Consider the following 18,026-nt stretch of genomic DNA (forward strand, 5'->3'; position numbering starts at 1 on the left):
ATGAGAAATGATCTCACGAACACAACTCAGGCAAGGCTCAGACCCAGAGTCCTTGCAGCGAGCGGGGGTTCAGGGAGCACAGCCCCTGCATCCCCCGCCGAGCGGACACGGCTCCCGCGGGGCGAGACGGATGCTCCAGGGGCCGGACCCAGGATCACGCATCACCGACCCCAGGCGGTGCCCTCGCCCCCAGCAGGGGATTAAATCAGCCTCTCCCCGGCCCGAGCGGGATGCTGAGCACAGCAAGGAACTCCCCAGGGAGCCAGCTGCGCCCCTTCCCCCAGTAAGGCGCCGAGCACACGCCAGTGCCGCTTCCAAAAATAAACCCCATAATTAACCTCCTGTTAATTAGAGACAAGTCCGGCCCCGTCCGCCACCCGGCAGAGGCGGGACTCGAACACGCGGTCCCGTTCTGCGCCTGAAGCGGCCCCGCCCGCGTGGGGCTGGTGTGACTGACACCGCTTGCAGCCAATCGATCACCGACAGGGACTCCAGGCCCGGCCTCCGCTCGCTGCGACCGCGCGCAGCCAATGAGATGCGGACAACGAGCGCGCCCGCCCCGCTCGGCGGGGCCAAGAGCAGCCGTCGGTCACCGCAGCCAGAGCGAGCGCATCCGTTTCGAGTGACGGGCAAGGTGGCCAATAGCGAACCGCAGCGGGCGAAACGGACAGGCAGGTTACCCAATAGGCAGCCGGCGCTCGCAATCGCAGCCGAGGCAGCCAACCCGTGCGCAGGGGGTGGGGCTCCCCCCGTGGCTTCCGCTCCCGTTGTGTGAGAGGCCGAGTCCCAAACGGCTTCAGCGCCGCTGCCGCCGCCGGGTCTGGGCCGGGACCGGGGGCCGAGCCGGGGTCTCCCCGTTCCCCGCCGCCGCCCCGGGGGCCGAGCCGAGCCTCCCCTGCCGCTCCGGGAGCCGAGCCGAGCCTTCCCCGCTCCTCGACACCCAGGGGGCCGTGCCGTGCCTCCTCCGCTCCCCGTCTCGGGGGCCGCGCTGAGCCTCCCCCCGGCCCGGCCCGCCTCGCCTCTTCGCTTGCTCCAGCCGGATCCTCCCGCAGCCTCTCTGGGCCAGGCCGCGGCCCCCCCGGCCCAGCCATGTCGCTGCACGGGAAGCGGAAGGAGATCTACAAATATGAGGCGCCCTGGACCGTGTACGCCATGAACTGGAGCGTCCGGCCCGACAAGCGGTTCCGCCTGGCGTTGGGGAGCTTCGTAGAGGAGTACAACAACAAGGTGGGCAGCGGTGGGCACAGGGACTGGGGTAGAGCAGGGGTTGACCCTCCTCATCCCGGGGTTGGGGTGGGCGGGGGGCTCCGGGACGCCCGGAGCTGTGCAAAGCCGTCAGGTGCCCCCCGAGGTGCAGGCGCTGGACCAGGTCCAGGCTGGTCTCCTAGCGAGCCCGGAGCTGATGGGACACTGCGGGGCTGCGGCGGGAGGAGCCCTGGGTGCTGCTGGTTTTGGGATAACGCTGCTGCAGGGCTTCTCGTGACCTCTGAGCTCCGGCAATAAGGATTGTGTTGACTTCAGTCACATAAGCACCGTATGCTGTGAGTTCTCTGTGGTGTAAAGAGCTGAAAACTAAAGGTATGAGGATGAGATGAGTTTGGATGCTGCTGCCATAGAAATAAAACAAGGTCCCCGGGCTTGGGCATATCTGGCTTTTTGGTCAATATAAAGGAAAGTTCATGCCCAGGACTAAAGTTTGTGCATATATATGCATACAGATACAAGTAAGTTCCGCCTCAGTCTGAGGAAGAACTTCTTTCTTTGGAGGGTGGCAGAGCACTGGAACAGGCTGGTCAAGGAACTTGTGGAGTCTCCCTTTCTGGTGACATTCCAAACCTACCTGGACATGTCTGCATCACCTGCTTCAGGTGACCCTGCGTAGGAAGGGGGATTGGACTGGATGAATTTGAGAGTTCCCTCCCAACCCCAGCAGTTGTATGATTCTGTGGTGTACAGGGTGTCTGAGACTGTGTTGGAAATGGGCTGTTCTCATTGTACTATCTTGCTGTGGAGGACTTCTGTATGATGATAACTTTTTTCATAAGTATATAAACCACTTTCAGTGATTCCTGGGTGCTTTTCCCGGAGAACAGGGGTGTACTGAGGCATGAGATTGTATCTTCATTGTTTCCCTGCAGAGTGTAAGTGGAGAATGTCACGCAGGTAATGGAGACTGTGTGTTCATTTCTCAGAACACATGTGCAGTCACTTCTGGACAGACTTCAAGGTGCTAGTCTGGTATAAGGAATTTGTAGAAATAGAAGAGAGATGAGGAGATGGATGAAGTTACAGAGCATCCTGAGATTTCTCTGAAACTGAAGGTTTGCCAGTAGAGCTTGGTGTGTTTATAGCATGTAGCTTTGTAGCCTTGTCAAGGTGTTTAATGGAGATTGTGGAAAATACTGTCAAAAAGTTGGTGTTGGGGATAGGGCTCTGTGCAAGGGTGTGGTGACAGGGGTGACATCTCTTAGAGTGGTTAGATCCCTGCCCTTGCAGCAGTCCTAGACATGGTGTTTTGCCGAGCACGTTGTAGTTCAGGCACTGTGAGCTCTGTGTGAGAGCTGTCTCCTTTTCCTGGAGAGTGTTGTGCTTCTGGGAATGCTGCTGGGGACAGGCAGGGCCTGAGCTTGAAAACTTCCAATTTGTTTAAAGACCAACTTGAAAATGTTTTTGTAGTCCATACTCTGAGAAGGTAAAATAGCAAATTGCTAACAGTTGTTGTTTAGAGGCGGCACAATTGATTAATAAGGGGCTATACATTTACGTTGCCTATACCTCTTTAAGTTTGGAGCATTCCCTGGGGTTGCTCTCAGTTACAGTGTGGTCAGATCTGCTTTTCAGTTCAAGCTTCCAGTGTAAAGCCACCAAGTCAACTCCTCTCTTCTACCCTTTACACTCACAGTTGTTGCAGACAGAAATTGTGTAGGACTATGTAAATTATCACTGTCTGTAAATATTACCCAGGGCTTCTCTTGGCCTCTGAGCTCCAGGAATAGTGGTTCTGTTGACTTCAGTCCATGTAAGCACCACGTGCTGTGAGATCTGTGTAGTGTAAAGAGCTGGAAACTAATTGTATTAGGATGAGAAAAGTCTGGATGCTGCTGCTGTAGAAATAAAGATGATGTATGATTAAAAATTAAACCTGTACAATCAGTGCAGTGAAATATAACCTTAATTTGTGTCTCTGATATTTCAGAGTGATTTTTTTATATTTTTGTTGTCTTGTTTGGTGCTTTTTGTAGGAAGACAGTTAACAGAGAGCTGTCTTGGCTAATTGCGAGTGTTATTGCTCAGAGCATTGATGTTGTCTCCTTTGCTTTGGGGACCAGAATACTCTTGGGAGTATTAAAACGGTATCTGCACTGTTTTAGTGGTGCCTTACTATGACTCTCTCAGCTGTGCTGAGCCCTTTAGAGGGTGGTGAAACATTCAGGGAATAGTTTCACGCTCCAGATTGGAAACCCTTGGACAGGTCCTGTAAAACTGTGCTACCTGCGCACTTGTTGGAAACTCTTCCAGTTCCTGTCCGTGAACATGGTATAACCAAAGGAGCAAAGGGGAAAAGCAGAGGTTCCCATTTAAATAGTCCATGATACTGTACAGCAAAGGGCCTGGAGCAGTGGAGTTTCTAGCCTGACTTCTGGAGTTAACAGAAATGTAAGATTTTTTTTTACAGAGTATATGTGTAGTCTTTTTCTTCTGCATATAATTTGTCCTTCATGGTTGAGATGTTTTATATTGCAGCTTCTATCATCAAAACACACTTATAGGTACAGTTTGCACTAATTAAAAGGATAACGAAAACTGATTTTCATTTTGGCTTTCTCTTTACACTCACAATCTTTGCACTCTCCGAGGTTTCTGACAAGGTCCTGGTAACATTTCTGTTCCTGATATTGCAATGGTTTGTTCCAAATAATTGGCTTTCTTTCAATAGTAACAAAAATGGTCTGGAATAGTATAGTTTGCTTAAAGTCCAACTAAATAAGTGGATATACCTTTTCCTTATTAATCGTTTAGGATTTCTTTTAAAAAGACTCAATGCCCAAGTGTTGGTTGCAGAAGTGCTTACTGGGAGGGAATTGAGGTGAAAGAGTGGGAGATTTTTGTCTCATTTCTCTCTAATTTTCTGTTTCTGTAGAAATTACCAGCATTTGAAGTACTATAGGTTACATGAACTGTCTGTTTACACCTCTCTTTTGTGGGGAACTCAAACCTCTTGGCTGCCAGACCCTAATTTACTGTGGTCCCCAGTTCCCAGACACCTCTAACCCTGTCAGCCATCACACTAATGTGCTCTGTGGCACAGACTGAAGCTGGTTGCCAAGACCTGTTTGAACCCCAAAGGAGTTTTGTTTCAGCTTGTATACCTTCACTGATCAAATCACTGCTATGAGAAGAGAGATGCCTTGCTCTGGTTGGAAGAATTAAATAATTTGAGGTGGTGTTTCTTAAACTTCTTGGATTGGAAAGCTGCGGTCAGCCTTTGTACTCCCTCATGGATCAGTGTCATGATGGGAGGGAACAGTGTTCATAGGTCTTAGTTTAAAATATGCTCCACATGCTCCTGGCTGTGGCTTCATGGATCAGGAGCAATCTGTGGAAAACACCAGGAAAGGCTGATTTTTGGGATCCCTCTGCAAGACAAAACTGGAATCCAGTTTAGGAGACAGTAGAGGTTGTGCCGTACACGGCTCGCTCCCGTCTCTGGAGCAGACGGACAGGTTCTGACCAGGAGCTTCCCAGATTTCCACCTCCTCCCTCAGACAGAGAGTGTTCAGGGCAGTTGTTTTGCCAGAAGGTCATTTGTTCTGTAAGATCTAGCACTGCAAAGAAAAATTGATTGCACGGTGAAGATTAATTGGTGCTGTGACATCTTTCTGATTGTACATGACCCTAAAATAATTGTGAAATGTCATTTTGGATAGTTACTAATTAGATAGAGGGTTGTGGTTTTGGGGGGTTTTAAGCTACTGTTCCTCCAACCATGTAAGAAAAAGAAGCTGTTACCAAATTCTGCATCGTTTAGCTATGTCTGATTCTTTTGGATCATGCTGGAGACAGGATTTTTTTTAGAAGTTAAGGAATGCTGATTAAAGGCACTTCTTTACTGACATGCACTGTTGCAATTATCCTTTATGTTGATAAATGCTTGGATTATAATATGCTAAAATTAGATGTGGATTTTCCTATCTTGAAGTGTTGGAGAAACAAACAAATATTTAGCATTCCTAGCTACTGGCATGGCATAATCACAAAACTAGTTGAGATTGAACACGCTGATCCTCATTTTCTCACTGGAAAGACTTACAGGGAGATGTAGAATGGTTCAGTTTGTATCCAGACTGACAGGTACTTTTCCATAGGCATCACCTCAGTCTTACCTGGGCTGGACCTCAGACCCTCCTTCGTGCAGCAGCATTCTTGCCTCACTTGCAAAAGGGAGAGACAGGGCTCTGTTATAATCGGCATCCTGGAAATAATTCCATGTTCCATCCCCTCATGTTCAGCCTGCACAAGAGGATGAGTAGAGGGGTTCTGTAATGACTGTGTGTGATCGAGTCCGAAAAGAAGAGTCCCAGCTTTGAATCTGCTGAACTTGGAAAGAACAGAGCTTCTCAAGCATTCCTTCTGCTCCGGTGTCCAGGCAGAGCGGTGTCTCCTGCTCGGAGTTACCGCCAGCTGCTCCAGCGCCGAAGGCTGTGCAGGCACCTGAGCTGCAGCAGTGGCAGGAGTTCTGCTGACCATAATACAGTTTCTGTTCTCTAACCCAGCCTGCACCTAAACATGTCAAAGAGCAGAGATACTGGATTGCTGAATTGCTTCATCTTTAGGTCTGAGAAGGGGTTAAATGTGAATATGAAGTGCAGGAATATTTACCTTAAACCAGTGAAAGGGGATCCTTTGCTGTTTGAGATTTGCTTCTGGTGATGAGGATGTTGATTGCTTTGTGTAGGATTAATACACTCATGTTGAGTGGAAAACAGCATAAGCAAAGGAGAAATGATTAGAGGTTATTTGTCTTCTGATCCTAACCTTGCCACAAGATTTTCTATCACCAAGGACAATTTGCTTCCTTTGTAAAATCCGCTTAGTATTTCTGATCCCTAAAGGAGTTAGAAAGCTATTTGTCAATCACTTCAGAAGTCTGGGAGATTTTTGACTGATTTATACTACAGTATGAAGGATAATAAGGAGTAGTTGTAATAAAGAGAGGGCGTGATGGACTGTATTTCAGTTTTTGGAAGCATACTTGGTTGCATCTTTTAGTATTTGTTATGGGGTGGAAAGAATGGAGCTTCTCATTGTTGGGGGACAAGGTTTGCATTTAAGAGCATCTCTAAATGAGCTCATAAAACTGCAAAGTAATTAGATTTTAACATCCACTGAAGCATTTGTTGGTTTTGTGTTATGGGGGAAAAATGTGATAGATTTCCCATCTAGTTGAAATGTGTAGTTTATTAGACAAATTGCTTATCCCAGGATAAGCATGAATTTTGGATTTTTTCAGATAAACATCTTAGAAAAAATCCATTAAGCTACTATTCCCAGGAGGCAACTGCTGTGTGGAAAGTACTAGGAAGTTCCTACTGTGAGCAGCTTACAAACTAATTGTAGTGAGTCGTCCCCATAATGTTTGTGTTTGAGCAGCATTTCACACAGTGGGACTTTCATCCTGTTTGTGTCCTGTAGTCACTGCAGGTTAAACAAGTCCTCCCAGCACCTTTTGTTCTCTGAACACTTTCTGACGTGTCAATATTTTTCTAATAACATCATGTCTGGGACTTCAAGCATTACTTCAGGTATTGTCATGACCAGGCTGTGTGGAGATAGTTTCTTGTTTGCTCTGTTTTGCATCACTCTTGCAACGGGGCAAGTTTAGCCCTTCTCCCAGTCGCATCACTGTGCAAAAATACTCATTTGGAGCTCAGTTACCTAGAATCTTGCAGCAGACCTGCTTTCTTGGCCTGTTCACACAAAACATTTGAATAACCCTCTTAGCTTCCCAATATATATATATATTTTTTTTTAAGTTTGAATTCTGTTTTACCTTCTTCCTCCCTCATATGACTGATCTACGAGTCTTTCATGCACTTGTGACAGAACATTTTGGGTCACGTGGTGCTGAAAAAGCTTGCCAGCTACCTGGTGTGATCTATCACAGTCTGCAAGGTTATGGCCAAGAATTCCATAATATGCACTTTAATTGTGCAAACTACAGCTCATTTTGCTCTCTGAAGATGACATTGTCAGTATCGGTTCAGTTAAGGATGAGTTCGAATAATGTTTGTGCAGTTTAAGTCTGTGATTTAAACTGGGCTTTGCAATGTGGAAAAAAAAGGGTGGTCTTTAATCCTTTAGGATTGGATTTCAGTTCATTTGGGATCATCTCTTCAAATCAAAGCGCTGTGGTGATTATGGATACTTCACTTATGTGCCCCAGCAATGCTTTAACGATTTCTCATTTCATTAACATGATGATCCTTTTATATTGTCCTTGAGGTGACAGAGGATGTCTTGAAACACACTCAGTCTTAATGCTATCATTAGAAATGAGTATTTTGATAAAATGCTTTCTTTTAAATATGGTTTCTCACAGGTGCAGCTTGTTGGTTTGGATGAAGAGAGCTCAGAATTCATTTGCAGGAACACCTTTGATCACCCCTACCCCACCACAAAGCTGATGTGGATCCCAGACACCAAGGGAGTCTACCCAGACCTGTTGGCCACCAGCGGTGACTACCTGCGAGTGTGGAGAGTGAGTAAATCCTCCCTAGGAAAAGATGAACCATGACATGAATTGTGTTACATATTGATCTCTTTTTCACTCAAGACAAGATTTTCTTCACTGCAATAATGTGACTATATGAAGACTATAGGAGAAGCAGAATTATCATGGTAATTGCTGTCTTTATCAGCTTATTGAAAATGGAGTTGGTGGTTGTGTTTTCCAGAGCTGTAGGATATAAAGCTGAGAGGAAAGAAACCTGGGATTAACTCCTAATGTTTTGTGCTAGTGGAACAAGTCAGTTGATGTTGCTTTTTAAGTCAGACGTTTCATTTTCTCTAAAGGTGGGTGAAACTGAGACCCGTCTGGAGTGTTTGCTGAACAACAACAAGAACTCGGATTTTTGTGCTCCACTGACATCATTTGACTGGAATGAAGTGGATCCTTACTTGTTAGGTGAGACTGACAAAACGTTATGTTTTTGGCACACTTTTGAGTTTAGTCTGATGAAGTCTGGGCTGTAACTGCTGCTGTGTCACATCATGTCCACTAGTTAATCTGATAATTAACCACAGACTGCTGCATCGTAGAAACTGCTGCTGTTTTATATTTAAAAATAAAAACAATCATCTCATGGAGACTTTTTTTTTTTCATTGAAAGGTGCCCTGTCCAGTGCAGAATGGGTCACTCAAGTTGGGCGAGGGACATTCGGGGATAGGGAGTCTTGGCCTTCAGGGCTGGTGAGCTGTTGTTACAGTGCTGAGTAAGGATGTGCATCAGCTCTGTGACTTATTTTAGAGTGTTCTGGAGTGGATATAAAACTGCACTGAGCTGTGTGTTTTGTGAAGCCATTTCAGCAGCAGGAGGAGAGCCAGGAGTCCTTAACTCAGTTGGAGGAGGGGGCTGAACGCTTAAGGTTTAATTGTAGCCTACGGGACAAATTGTGAATCCAAGATGACTGATCCAGAGGTTCGTTTCCCAGAAGAGAACAGCCATTTATGTCAGGGGGATTTGCCTAGAGATTAACAGTGATAATATGTCTTGGTAATTATTTACTACATTATTTTTTGTGTGTGTGTGTTACATCTCTCATCTCTTAAGAGCTTTACTGCTAACCCCACCTTCAGTCCACAGCAACAATCAATTAATAATAACACGCCATCGCAACGCTGATTGAATTTGGGGTTTTGCAGGCACGAGAGATGTACAGGATGGGACAGTTATCTCAGAGTTGCATCAGGCTTCTGGGTAGATTGAAGCAGACATGAGCTATTTACACTTTATTCCTGTGTGGAAGGCTATTTCTGCAGCTAAAAGGTTTGGGTCATTTAAATGCATGGAAGACTGCTGGCTGTTTGACATTCTTGATTTTATTCTATACTGTTCTATTTTGATCTGTAGATGTTGGGGGATGTTACATCAACCCAGGAAATTATTAAATCATTTGTGACAATATTAATTTTGCTAATAGAAGTGGTTTTGTTTCAGGTACCTCTAGTATTGACACAACCTGCACTATTTGGGGTCTGGAGACAGGACAGGTTCTGGGAAGAGTAAATTTGGTGTCTGGCCACGTGAAGACCCAGCTTATTGCACATGACAAAGAGGTGATGGGGGATTTTGATTGTTTACATTGCATCTTTTTAAAGCAGTAGAAAAGGAACAGAACTTTTCCATTTTCCTCCTTTTTTTCTTGAACAATCTAATGATTTCAAAAAGATCATTTATGTAAGTTTGCATACAGTTTTTCTAAGATTATATTCAGTTTTGAGTACCTAAATACTGTTGGCTATCAAAACAATTCTTTTTACTCATCATAGACTCTTGACTTAAGAACATGCTTGTTTTACCAGATTGTGCTCCAGAATATTGTAGAAAAATGAGGTAAAACATCAAATTAGACTTGAAATCAACCAGATATCGAAGGCAATAAACAGCTTGCAAAATTCTTTCCATTTAACATTTTACTTTTCAATGTAAAAATCCCCAAGTCTGGAAAATCGATATGTTTTAGTTTCAGTGAGCGATACTATAATTACATAAACATGTATTTCCTCCTTTTGGCAAGTGTAATAACTGAACAGTTGCAGGGAACATCAAGTATTTGAGAGACGATGTGACAGTGCAGCGTGCTGTCCCTGCCGGCGCTGCCCGGGGTGGAGCTGAGGCTGTGCTTTGTGCAGGTTTACGACATCGCCTTCAGCCGCGCAGGCGGGGGCAGGGACATGTTCGCCTCGGTGGGGGCCGATGGCTCAGTGAGGATGTTCGACCTCCGCCACCTGGAGCACAGCACCATCATCTACGAGGACCCCCAGCACCACCCGCTGCTGCGTCTCTGCTGGAACAAACAGGATCCCAACTATCTGGCTACGATGGCCATGGATGGGATGGAGGTAATGCAGCAGCTCATCTCCCCTCGGTGCTGTTGGGGATTTTCTGGGGGAGGTGGCTTGGTGCTAATTTATAGCCGGGTATTGTAAGGTAAGGGGCAGTGTCAGTACCCGAGGTATGATTAAAGACCGGTTCTTAGTGCACCAAGGAGTTAAAGAAGTGACCTTGGCATAATAAACTTGAGCTTTATGGCTTGTATATATTTCAGCTGATTTTTAAGAGGAGTCTGTGAGCAGCTGGGCAATAATTTTCACATAAAATCTTAACTGCAGGTGTTTTAGTCACCTTGTTCTTTCCCAGTTCAGTTTTAGTTTGTTACCGGGGCTGCTTCAGGGAAGCACAATTTGTTTGCCACTGTGGCCTAACTCACAAGCACCTTGTGAGGTCTGAGTTCTTTGGAGATACAACATACTGACCAACTGGAAGCTGTTCTTTAGGAGCAGGGCTTGCTTGCCAACCACATCCTTTAGGAAAGAGCCATGTTTATAGCCTTACCTCAAAATATTTAGTATTTTGAAGAAATTAATTTTTAAAAATGCAATTTATTAATGTAGCTGGGTTTTCTTTCTGAAGGTTGTGATTCTAGATGTCAGAGTTCCCTGCACCCCTGTTGCCAGGTTAAACAACCACAGAGCATGTGTAAATGGAATTGCCTGGGCACCTCACTCTTCTTGCCACATCTGTACAGCAGGTAAGTGTGACCTGCAGGGGAATCTCAGAGTCTTCTGCTGCATTTGCAAAATCCTCTTCATCCTAAAGTTTATGCAGTTCTCTGCCTTTGCTAAAGAATACTTGAAGTTTAGCAGCCCTTTATTAGTGACTTTCCTAAAATGTTACAGAAATAGACACCTACTAGAGTTTATTGTGTGGAAATGATGAGCCCAGTACCCAAACTGTGCATCAGCTCTGGCTAAGCTGTGTTATTTTAAGGCTTCTTAGCTTTTTTGCAATCCAGTTCTTAAATGTTTTCTACTGTTCGGAGTTCCACTGGTCATTTGTTTATCAGCTCTGTCCTGGGTAATGTATAATGATCCAAGTTTATTTTGTTGGAGCATAATTGTGTTGTTGTAACTGGCTTGAATATGGATCAGGACTGGAACAGCCGTATCTTTTCTGGCTCCTTAGGCTATAGGCCTGTAGTTGGCACGTATGGAGATACAGTTATACTCTGACTGTACTTGCATTTCTTGTCTCTGTGCAGCGGATGATCACCAGGCTCTCATCTGGGACATCCAGCAAATGCCTCGTGCCATTGAGGACCCGATCCTGGCCTACACAGCTGAGGGAGAGATCAACAATGTACAGTGGGCATCCACCCAGCCAGACTGGATAGCCATCTGCTACAACAACTGCCTGGAGATCCTCAGAGTCTAACTTTTCTGCTTCATGCACAGTGAGGCAGGGCTGTGTCATTCCCCCTCCCCTCTAAAGTAAGAACACCACCAGTCAAGTGGCCAGTATCTGTTGTTGCTTTGCATCTACTGTTACAAGAAACTGTTACAAGAATCGATGGCAGGGGTCTCCTGTCTCTCAAGACTCTAAAATGCAGAGACGTGCTGAGCCTCTTGGACCTTCTGGGTTCTGGTTTTCTTGTTGAATTCTTTTTCCCTCAGTAAAAGTTCTGTATATTTGTTTGTTGACTGTATTAATAAGCTTGCAGGCTTTTAAGTTGCTGCATATGTCCATGTGTTTGTCAGCCAGCTGAGGCAGCACATCAACCAGTTTAATAGATGCAGGTGCAAAACAAGGTGGGGGGAAAAAGACAATGATGTTAACAGCCACCTTGGCAGGAATCTTTATCATTCCTGTTGTTGCTGCCTCTAAACTGTTTAAACGTTTGTATGTTTTTTATATATTGGGCTAACTTTCTATTGAGTAAGGTTTTTCTCCCTAATTCTTACTTTTGATATGTGATCCACTTCCATATGTCCAAAGCAGGACCTGTTCAAGGATACAAACCGCAGTAACGCTGCAGGCTCCCTGGCAGTAAAGGCCTGCCAGAATTAACTGTTGCCTTGGCTCCCTGTATCTGGTGTCCTGGGCAGAATTTTCTGGTGCTGTGAAGTACAAGTACTTGTTGCACAATTTCTTTACACTTTTCTGATGCTCAAGGCAGTTGTTACTATGGTAGGTCTTTTTAAATTCTAACTGAATCTGTGTGTATGCTGCAGTCACATTAGCAAACAGAGCAGTGATAGGTTGAGAAAGAAGATACGTGCATGACGGGAGCTCCCAGGAGGTAAACAACTCCTGAAAAAATGTATTTGTAATGGACTTGGGATTGACACTTCCAATCAAATTACTTCCCCTCGTTATCTAAATCAAAATAAAATGGTTTCACACTTTCTAGCTTGCTTGATTGGCAAATAACATGAGCAAGATTTTGTGGTTAGGCTGTACTTTGGAGGTTGTGTTTGGACTGTGTTCCTGGGAGGTCTTGAAGGGAGTGCAAAGCAATCTTTTTGTGAAGTGTATTTGCTTTTGTCAGGTCTTGTTGAATGAACAAGACAAGTCAGAAGAGCTGGTCTGCTATCCAAAAGAAAGCTGGTTGTTTGAAAGAAATTACTCCCTAATGCAATGCACAAAGGTGGATTTAGAAGGAAAGAAACTGTGCCATTGAGGCCAAGGTTCGGGACTTGTCATCCTCCTGACTTTGGGGGATGTCCCAGAGGGCTTCTGTTTGGAACAGTGGATCACTCTACAGTAATACTGTTCGATGAAAGCTGACTGGATTAGGCAAGATAAAAATCTTTGTTGAAGTCTTACTGTAACACAGGTCCTGTGCTGAAGGCTCTGCAGTGCTCTCCAATGAAGACATGACAGCCAGAGCTGGTCTGGAAGGGTGTGCAGCCCAGTTTCCACGTAAATGTCAGAACCCATCAAAATTCTTTCCACCTAATGAGTATTCACCTGCAACTGGAGGCAGTTTATAAATAGTAGGACACTGGCAAACTTGGATCTTGTCAGTCTATGCAGGAAAGGCAAGTTGGGAAAGCAATTGCTGTGGAACAGTGAAGCTGACATGAGAACACTGTCAAATACAGAACAGAATCTGCAAAGCTTTGTCATTCTGGACGTAGAGAAATACTCTTCTGCAGGCTGCTTCTCACCGTGGAGCTCAGAAAAGCATTGCCTCAGGAATTTGATAGGAATTCATTAGGGACAGCTTTATTCCATCACTCCTTTTGATAGCAGAGAACCAAGAGACTCTAACACTGTTCAAGCTGATGTTTTGTCAGCGGCACTCTGTTCAGTTGTGGAATTTCTGACAAAGCTTGATTTGACTTGAAGGTCAATTTTTCTTATTAGCAGCAGTACTGAGAGTAGTGTGTTCCACAGACAGGCTTTAGCTAGACATCAGAGCTGTGTTAGCCAAACAATTAGTTACCACTTTTTACAACAGCACTTCGTCTGAAACTGGAAAAAACTTCTGCAGAATGAAGTGAAAATTGGGGTTTTCATAGCAGGAGCAGCTAATGGCATTCACAGCTTTAGGAGTCATTTGAAATACATTCACAGGCTTGTCATGCTCTGTTTAATTACAAATGGCAGGCAAAACATGCTGTTACTAAGGGGGAATTACGTGCAATGTTAGTACTTTCTATGTCCCCTTTTTGCTTCAAAGTTTATTCCTGTACAGATGGCACAAGTCAAAGATGAACACTAAGATGATGAGAACAGAGCTTGTATAAAGGGACTCATAGTCTGAATAGCCAGGTAGCTTCTGCTTCTGTTGGAAAGCAATCCTGTTAGGGACCTGAAAGAGGATCCAGTGTCAGTTCTTCCATCCATAAAACTGCTTGAAGTCTATTTGTGGAATTGTGTGCTTATTCCAAACGCATCAAAGGCAAGTGAAGGAATCTTGGAGGCTCCAGTGGATTCTAAATAAAGTCTCTATCCTGTTTGTTTAGCCAGTTGGGATACCTTCTGGATCTGCAGCATATTGCTTTGGGCATAATCCATGGTCATTCTTCACATGAAATTACATTTTTTAAATCACTAGAGACTGTTTTGGCACAGGGACACGATACTTAAAATAACTTCAGAGAAGTCACTTGAAAGGTTAATGAGTGAAAAGACATGAAAATCCTCATGGGCGAGATGTTCTGTAGTGCAAATGGCACTTCCATATAGACAAGGAAGGGAAAGACTTTGGTGCCCTTTTGCCAGCAGCTGCTGACCCAGTGACAGGGAGGGAATGCTCTGCTCAGTGGGCTGGGTTCATCTGCAAGATAAAACAAACCCTGACACTTGTCACTGGAGCCTGTGAATTGAAATATACAGTTCATCACATTTCACCTGCTTGGCATTCAATTATATTGGGTGTAGAGCCCCCATAAGCACTATTTTTCCCCAAAGTTCATTAAAAGAAATACTTTGATATTTAATTTCTGTTATTTGGTGCTTACTGCACAAGCAGAGAATGCAGAATAACTGCTTGCAAATACCTCATGTTTTTTGAGTAGAAAGTAACATTAAGGGAAGAGTTGAACACAGGTGAGGCAAGCAAAGCAGAAAAGCACGTGCTGTTGTTGGTACAGGCCAGCCTGATTCTGGGACAGAAATACTTCTGAGTTAAGTAGTTCTGTGTCACTTCTCCAGTTGATTAATTCAAGATGCTAAACTATTGTTTGGTTGTTAGGTTCTGTTTAAACCAAGCTTTCCACAGATTCCTACTATTATGTGGGCAACCTGCTGACTCTCAGCCAGGAGCTGCTGATGATGTAAAAGTTGTTAGTGAGGCGGAAACCTGCAGCAAACAGGTTGAATGTTGAATTAGTGTGTAGTGTGCCAACTCTGTGAATTGTCTAAATGAGGGGGGCTATGGTAGCTTGCATCTGTGGGAATTTTACTTGTGTGTGCAGGGATTTAAAAGGTAAGGATTTGAGTGCTTTGACAATCTATTTAGAAAGAAAACACAGTGGTTTCAAATTATATGAAAGGAGACTGATAAAACAGGTTGTTCCTTATGAAACCTTGAAATGTATTTAACGGGGGAGGCATTGCCTCTCATAAGTCAAAGTTAATGATCCTTTCAAAACTTAGCGGTAATTACTCTCCTGAATATTCTGGATAATAGTAAAAAGATCTATTTTCGCCTGGTGGTGCAATGAGAAGCTGCCTCAGTCTCAAGTGTAGATCATAGCCTGCCGGAGACCAGGTGAGGGGAGGAGTCTGATGTACGGAATTCACAGATGTTCTCGTGCTTGTTGTCAATGTAAATTAAGAGCTGAGTGTGTCAGTTTTGTTCTCTTGCAGATGGCACTTTAACAAGTATATTTTTGGTAAGATGAGGAGGAGAGTCGTCTTTTCCTCAGCCCTTGTAGGGTAGGCATTTGTCTATGTTGTGTAGAAAATGTTAAATATGACCATCACCAAAATGCAAAACTGGGGTCATCATAGTGGACCCTCACTTGTTTCTACTGAAAGCCAAAAACATGAGCACTTGACAAGACTGTAAATGTTAAACTGAAGCTTCGTGTTCTGAAACTGGCACTGTCCTGTGAGGCCAACCCAAGGGATGTAGTGCTGCGTGGCCCCCAGAGAGTCCTCCTTGTTTAGGAGCTTAGTGGTGTTTGGGAATCCCTTCTTTACCATCGGAACATGATGATGGCAGTGCCGGGTTGGTTGTGTAGGCATGTGCCTGGATTCTTTGGATAACTTAAATTTTGTGAGAGAAAAACTGCAGCTGCTGCCTGTAGATTCACACAGCCTAAAACATTGAACTGGCCAGCTTGTTAGTGGTGTTTTAACTCTTTCCAGACGCACTGGAGAGATGGACAGCAGCATAGGCAAGCTCTGGGCTCAGCAGATTGCACAGTTTCAGTCCCATCAAAGTGCTATAAAGGGTTGAGTTTTCCCACTGCCCATAGCAAAGTGGTCCCACCACCTCAAATGCACGCTGTTACCCTGTCAGGTAATGCAAATGCTCTCTAACTCGTGTTTCCTGCTTTCTACTCTCAGACCAATATTCCAGAGCAAGCCTGTACTTACTGTTCTGTGGACATGGAAAGCAATGAGCAAGGTACTGTCAACTCTGTCCCAGTTTCTCTTGATCTTTGCAGAGAATCCAGGGAATTGTGTGGCACTTACAGAGCACTTTCTGATGCAGCTGTACTTCTCCTGCTTACCCAAGAAGAGTCAGAAATATTTCATTCTTGAGGGTATTGAGGAGAGTTTAGGATGCCCTTGACTCAGTTTGTTTTCAGGAAGAGATCTCCAGAACTTCCAATCAGCACCTTTCACCAGCACTAAAAAGAGCAGTAATTAAAAATGCAGCTAAATACCAGTCACTGAAGGCTCATCTGGTGATTCATGGCAGACACCAGATGCAAAGGCACTTGTGAGTGTTGCTGCTGCCTGTTTCAGGTGACAAGTGTGTCTGCCAAGGACCTCAGTGGCCTTCTGTGCAGCCTCTGATACTCAACATCAGGCGAGAATTTCCATAGTCATAAAAATAATCAAAATTATCTCAGTGGCTTCCATCAAGTTTGTTTCTTTTCAGGAAATCTAACAAAATGAAGGAAAAAAGCTATTTCCTGAAAAAATACCGTGACCATGTGTAGCTGTAAACCCATGGTCCAGCTCCCATCCTTTGGAGTTCCTTTCCGTGTGCAACACGTGCAACTCCAGCCCCGTCTTAGTGCTGAGGGTGGGTCTGTGGGATCTTAGCAAGGCAGAAAGGCAAGAACCAGAGCAGGCCAAAGTCCCAGTACAGCTGGAAAAAGGTATGTTTTTGACAAGGTATGTTTTTTTGACAACTTGGGAAATAGGAATTACGAAATCTACTATTTAAAAGGAACCTTTTTTTAACCCTTGGGTTGCTAGCAGTGTAAAATGTAATTTAAATCTGTTGCGCCGAAGCATTTTTGTTTCCAGTAGCCGAGTAAGAGATGTTACTTTTAGGTGTGTTTTCCCTTCTGCTCTTCCCATTCACAGTCCCGTTGTGGTAATTTCCTGAAGGTGTAATCTTTGTAGCATGATTGTACAAACATCCATATGAGATTCCTGACTTCTTGTCCTCACTAAAGTATGTTAAAGCAATAGTAATTTTACTTCTGTCCTTTTCTCCACCTGCAACTTCGCTACTATTCTGTCCTAGAGGAATCCCAGTATCCTGCTATTCAACAGACATATATTGTTGACATGGATAACTGCAGTGTCCCTATATTCCTTTATTTTTATGGAGAAAATATAAAAGGGTTTGTTAATAATGGATTTTAAGACCTGAGTCATGGAACCATATTGCTGAAACTCTGTAAATTTTAAGGCAATTTTCTGAACTTGCTTGAAAGTGGAATGTTGCATCCTTTTATGCTATTTCCTGCTTCCTATGTAGTTTTATTCAGATTTTTTAACCTTCTTTCTAAGTTTCGGCCTCCTGTGTATTAGGTACAGTATTTTCTGCCTTTCATACTTTGTAATAAAAATGGAACATTTGTAGATTGACTGCAGTTCACTGTGTCATGAGTGAAAACCTGGGGGGGAACTTCATTTTTTCTGTGTGCAGTTTGTTGCTGTAAGAGGAGGCTGACTGCTTTGCCTTGTCTCTGCAGAGTTGGTGAAGTGTATTGATCCCTCATCCTACAAATACCCAAACAAACTTGGTAATTCCAGCTGCTCTTAAGTTGCAAGTTTCCCCAGATAATTACATTATTAGGAACCCAGTCACAACAGAACTTCAACAGAATGGTTAATGCAGCTGTACATTAAATATTTGCTTTCTTAAAAAGCTGCTGGGGGGTCCCTGTATATTCCAGTGTTGTTTCTGCTCATGTTTTCCAACCCTTTGCTTGTTCCCTGCACAACAAATGGGAATTATCTGCTGTGTGGTTTTGTTTTTAAGACAAGGGGAAAAGGGATTTTTTTTTTTTTTTTTTTTTTTTAGATTTTAAATTTTTTGTT

At 44.2% G+C, this 18,026-nt stretch overlaps 1 protein-coding gene across 1 annotated transcript; it reads left to right on the forward strand.

Annotated features, from left to right (window-relative positions):
• Nucleotides 1-750: 750 nt before the first annotated feature.
• On the forward strand, nt 751-17,571 carry DCAF7 (DDB1 and CUL4 associated factor 7). Its single transcript, XM_008638459.2, has 7 exons — nt 751-1,227; nt 7,601-7,759; nt 8,074-8,185; nt 9,219-9,337; nt 9,914-10,123; nt 10,695-10,812; nt 11,323-17,571. Exons 1-7 carry the CDS (start codon nt 1,090-1,092, stop codon nt 11,493-11,495), a joined length of 1,029 nt encoding a protein of 342 aa, XP_008636681.1. The 5' UTR covers nt 751-1,089; the 3' UTR covers nt 11,496-17,571.
• The last annotated feature ends 455 nt before the right edge of the window (nt 17,572-18,026 follow it).

Source organism: Corvus brachyrhynchos, unplaced genomic scaffold, assembly GCF_000691975.1.
Source record: "Corvus brachyrhynchos isolate BGI_N302 unplaced genomic scaffold, ASM69197v1 scaffold47, whole genome shotgun sequence".
In the NCBI taxonomy this organism is placed as follows: domain Eukaryota; kingdom Metazoa; phylum Chordata; class Aves; order Passeriformes; family Corvidae; genus Corvus; species Corvus brachyrhynchos.

What these genes read in the sequence shown, in the direction of transcription:
- DCAF7 (XM_008638459.2), top strand. Translation starts at nt 1,090, where the DNA reads ATGTCGCTGCACGGGAAGCGGAAGGAGATCTACAAATATGAGGCGCCC. An exon ending in TTATTGCACATGACAAAGAG is followed by an intron (nt 9,338 to 9,913) that starts GTGATGGGGGAT and finishes TGCTTTGTGCAG; the next exon opens with GTTTACGACATCGCCTTCAG. An exon ending in TTGCCACATCTGTACAGCAG is followed by an intron (nt 10,813 to 11,322) that starts GTAAGTGTGACC and finishes GTCTCTGTGCAG; the next exon opens with CGGATGATCACCAGGCTCTC.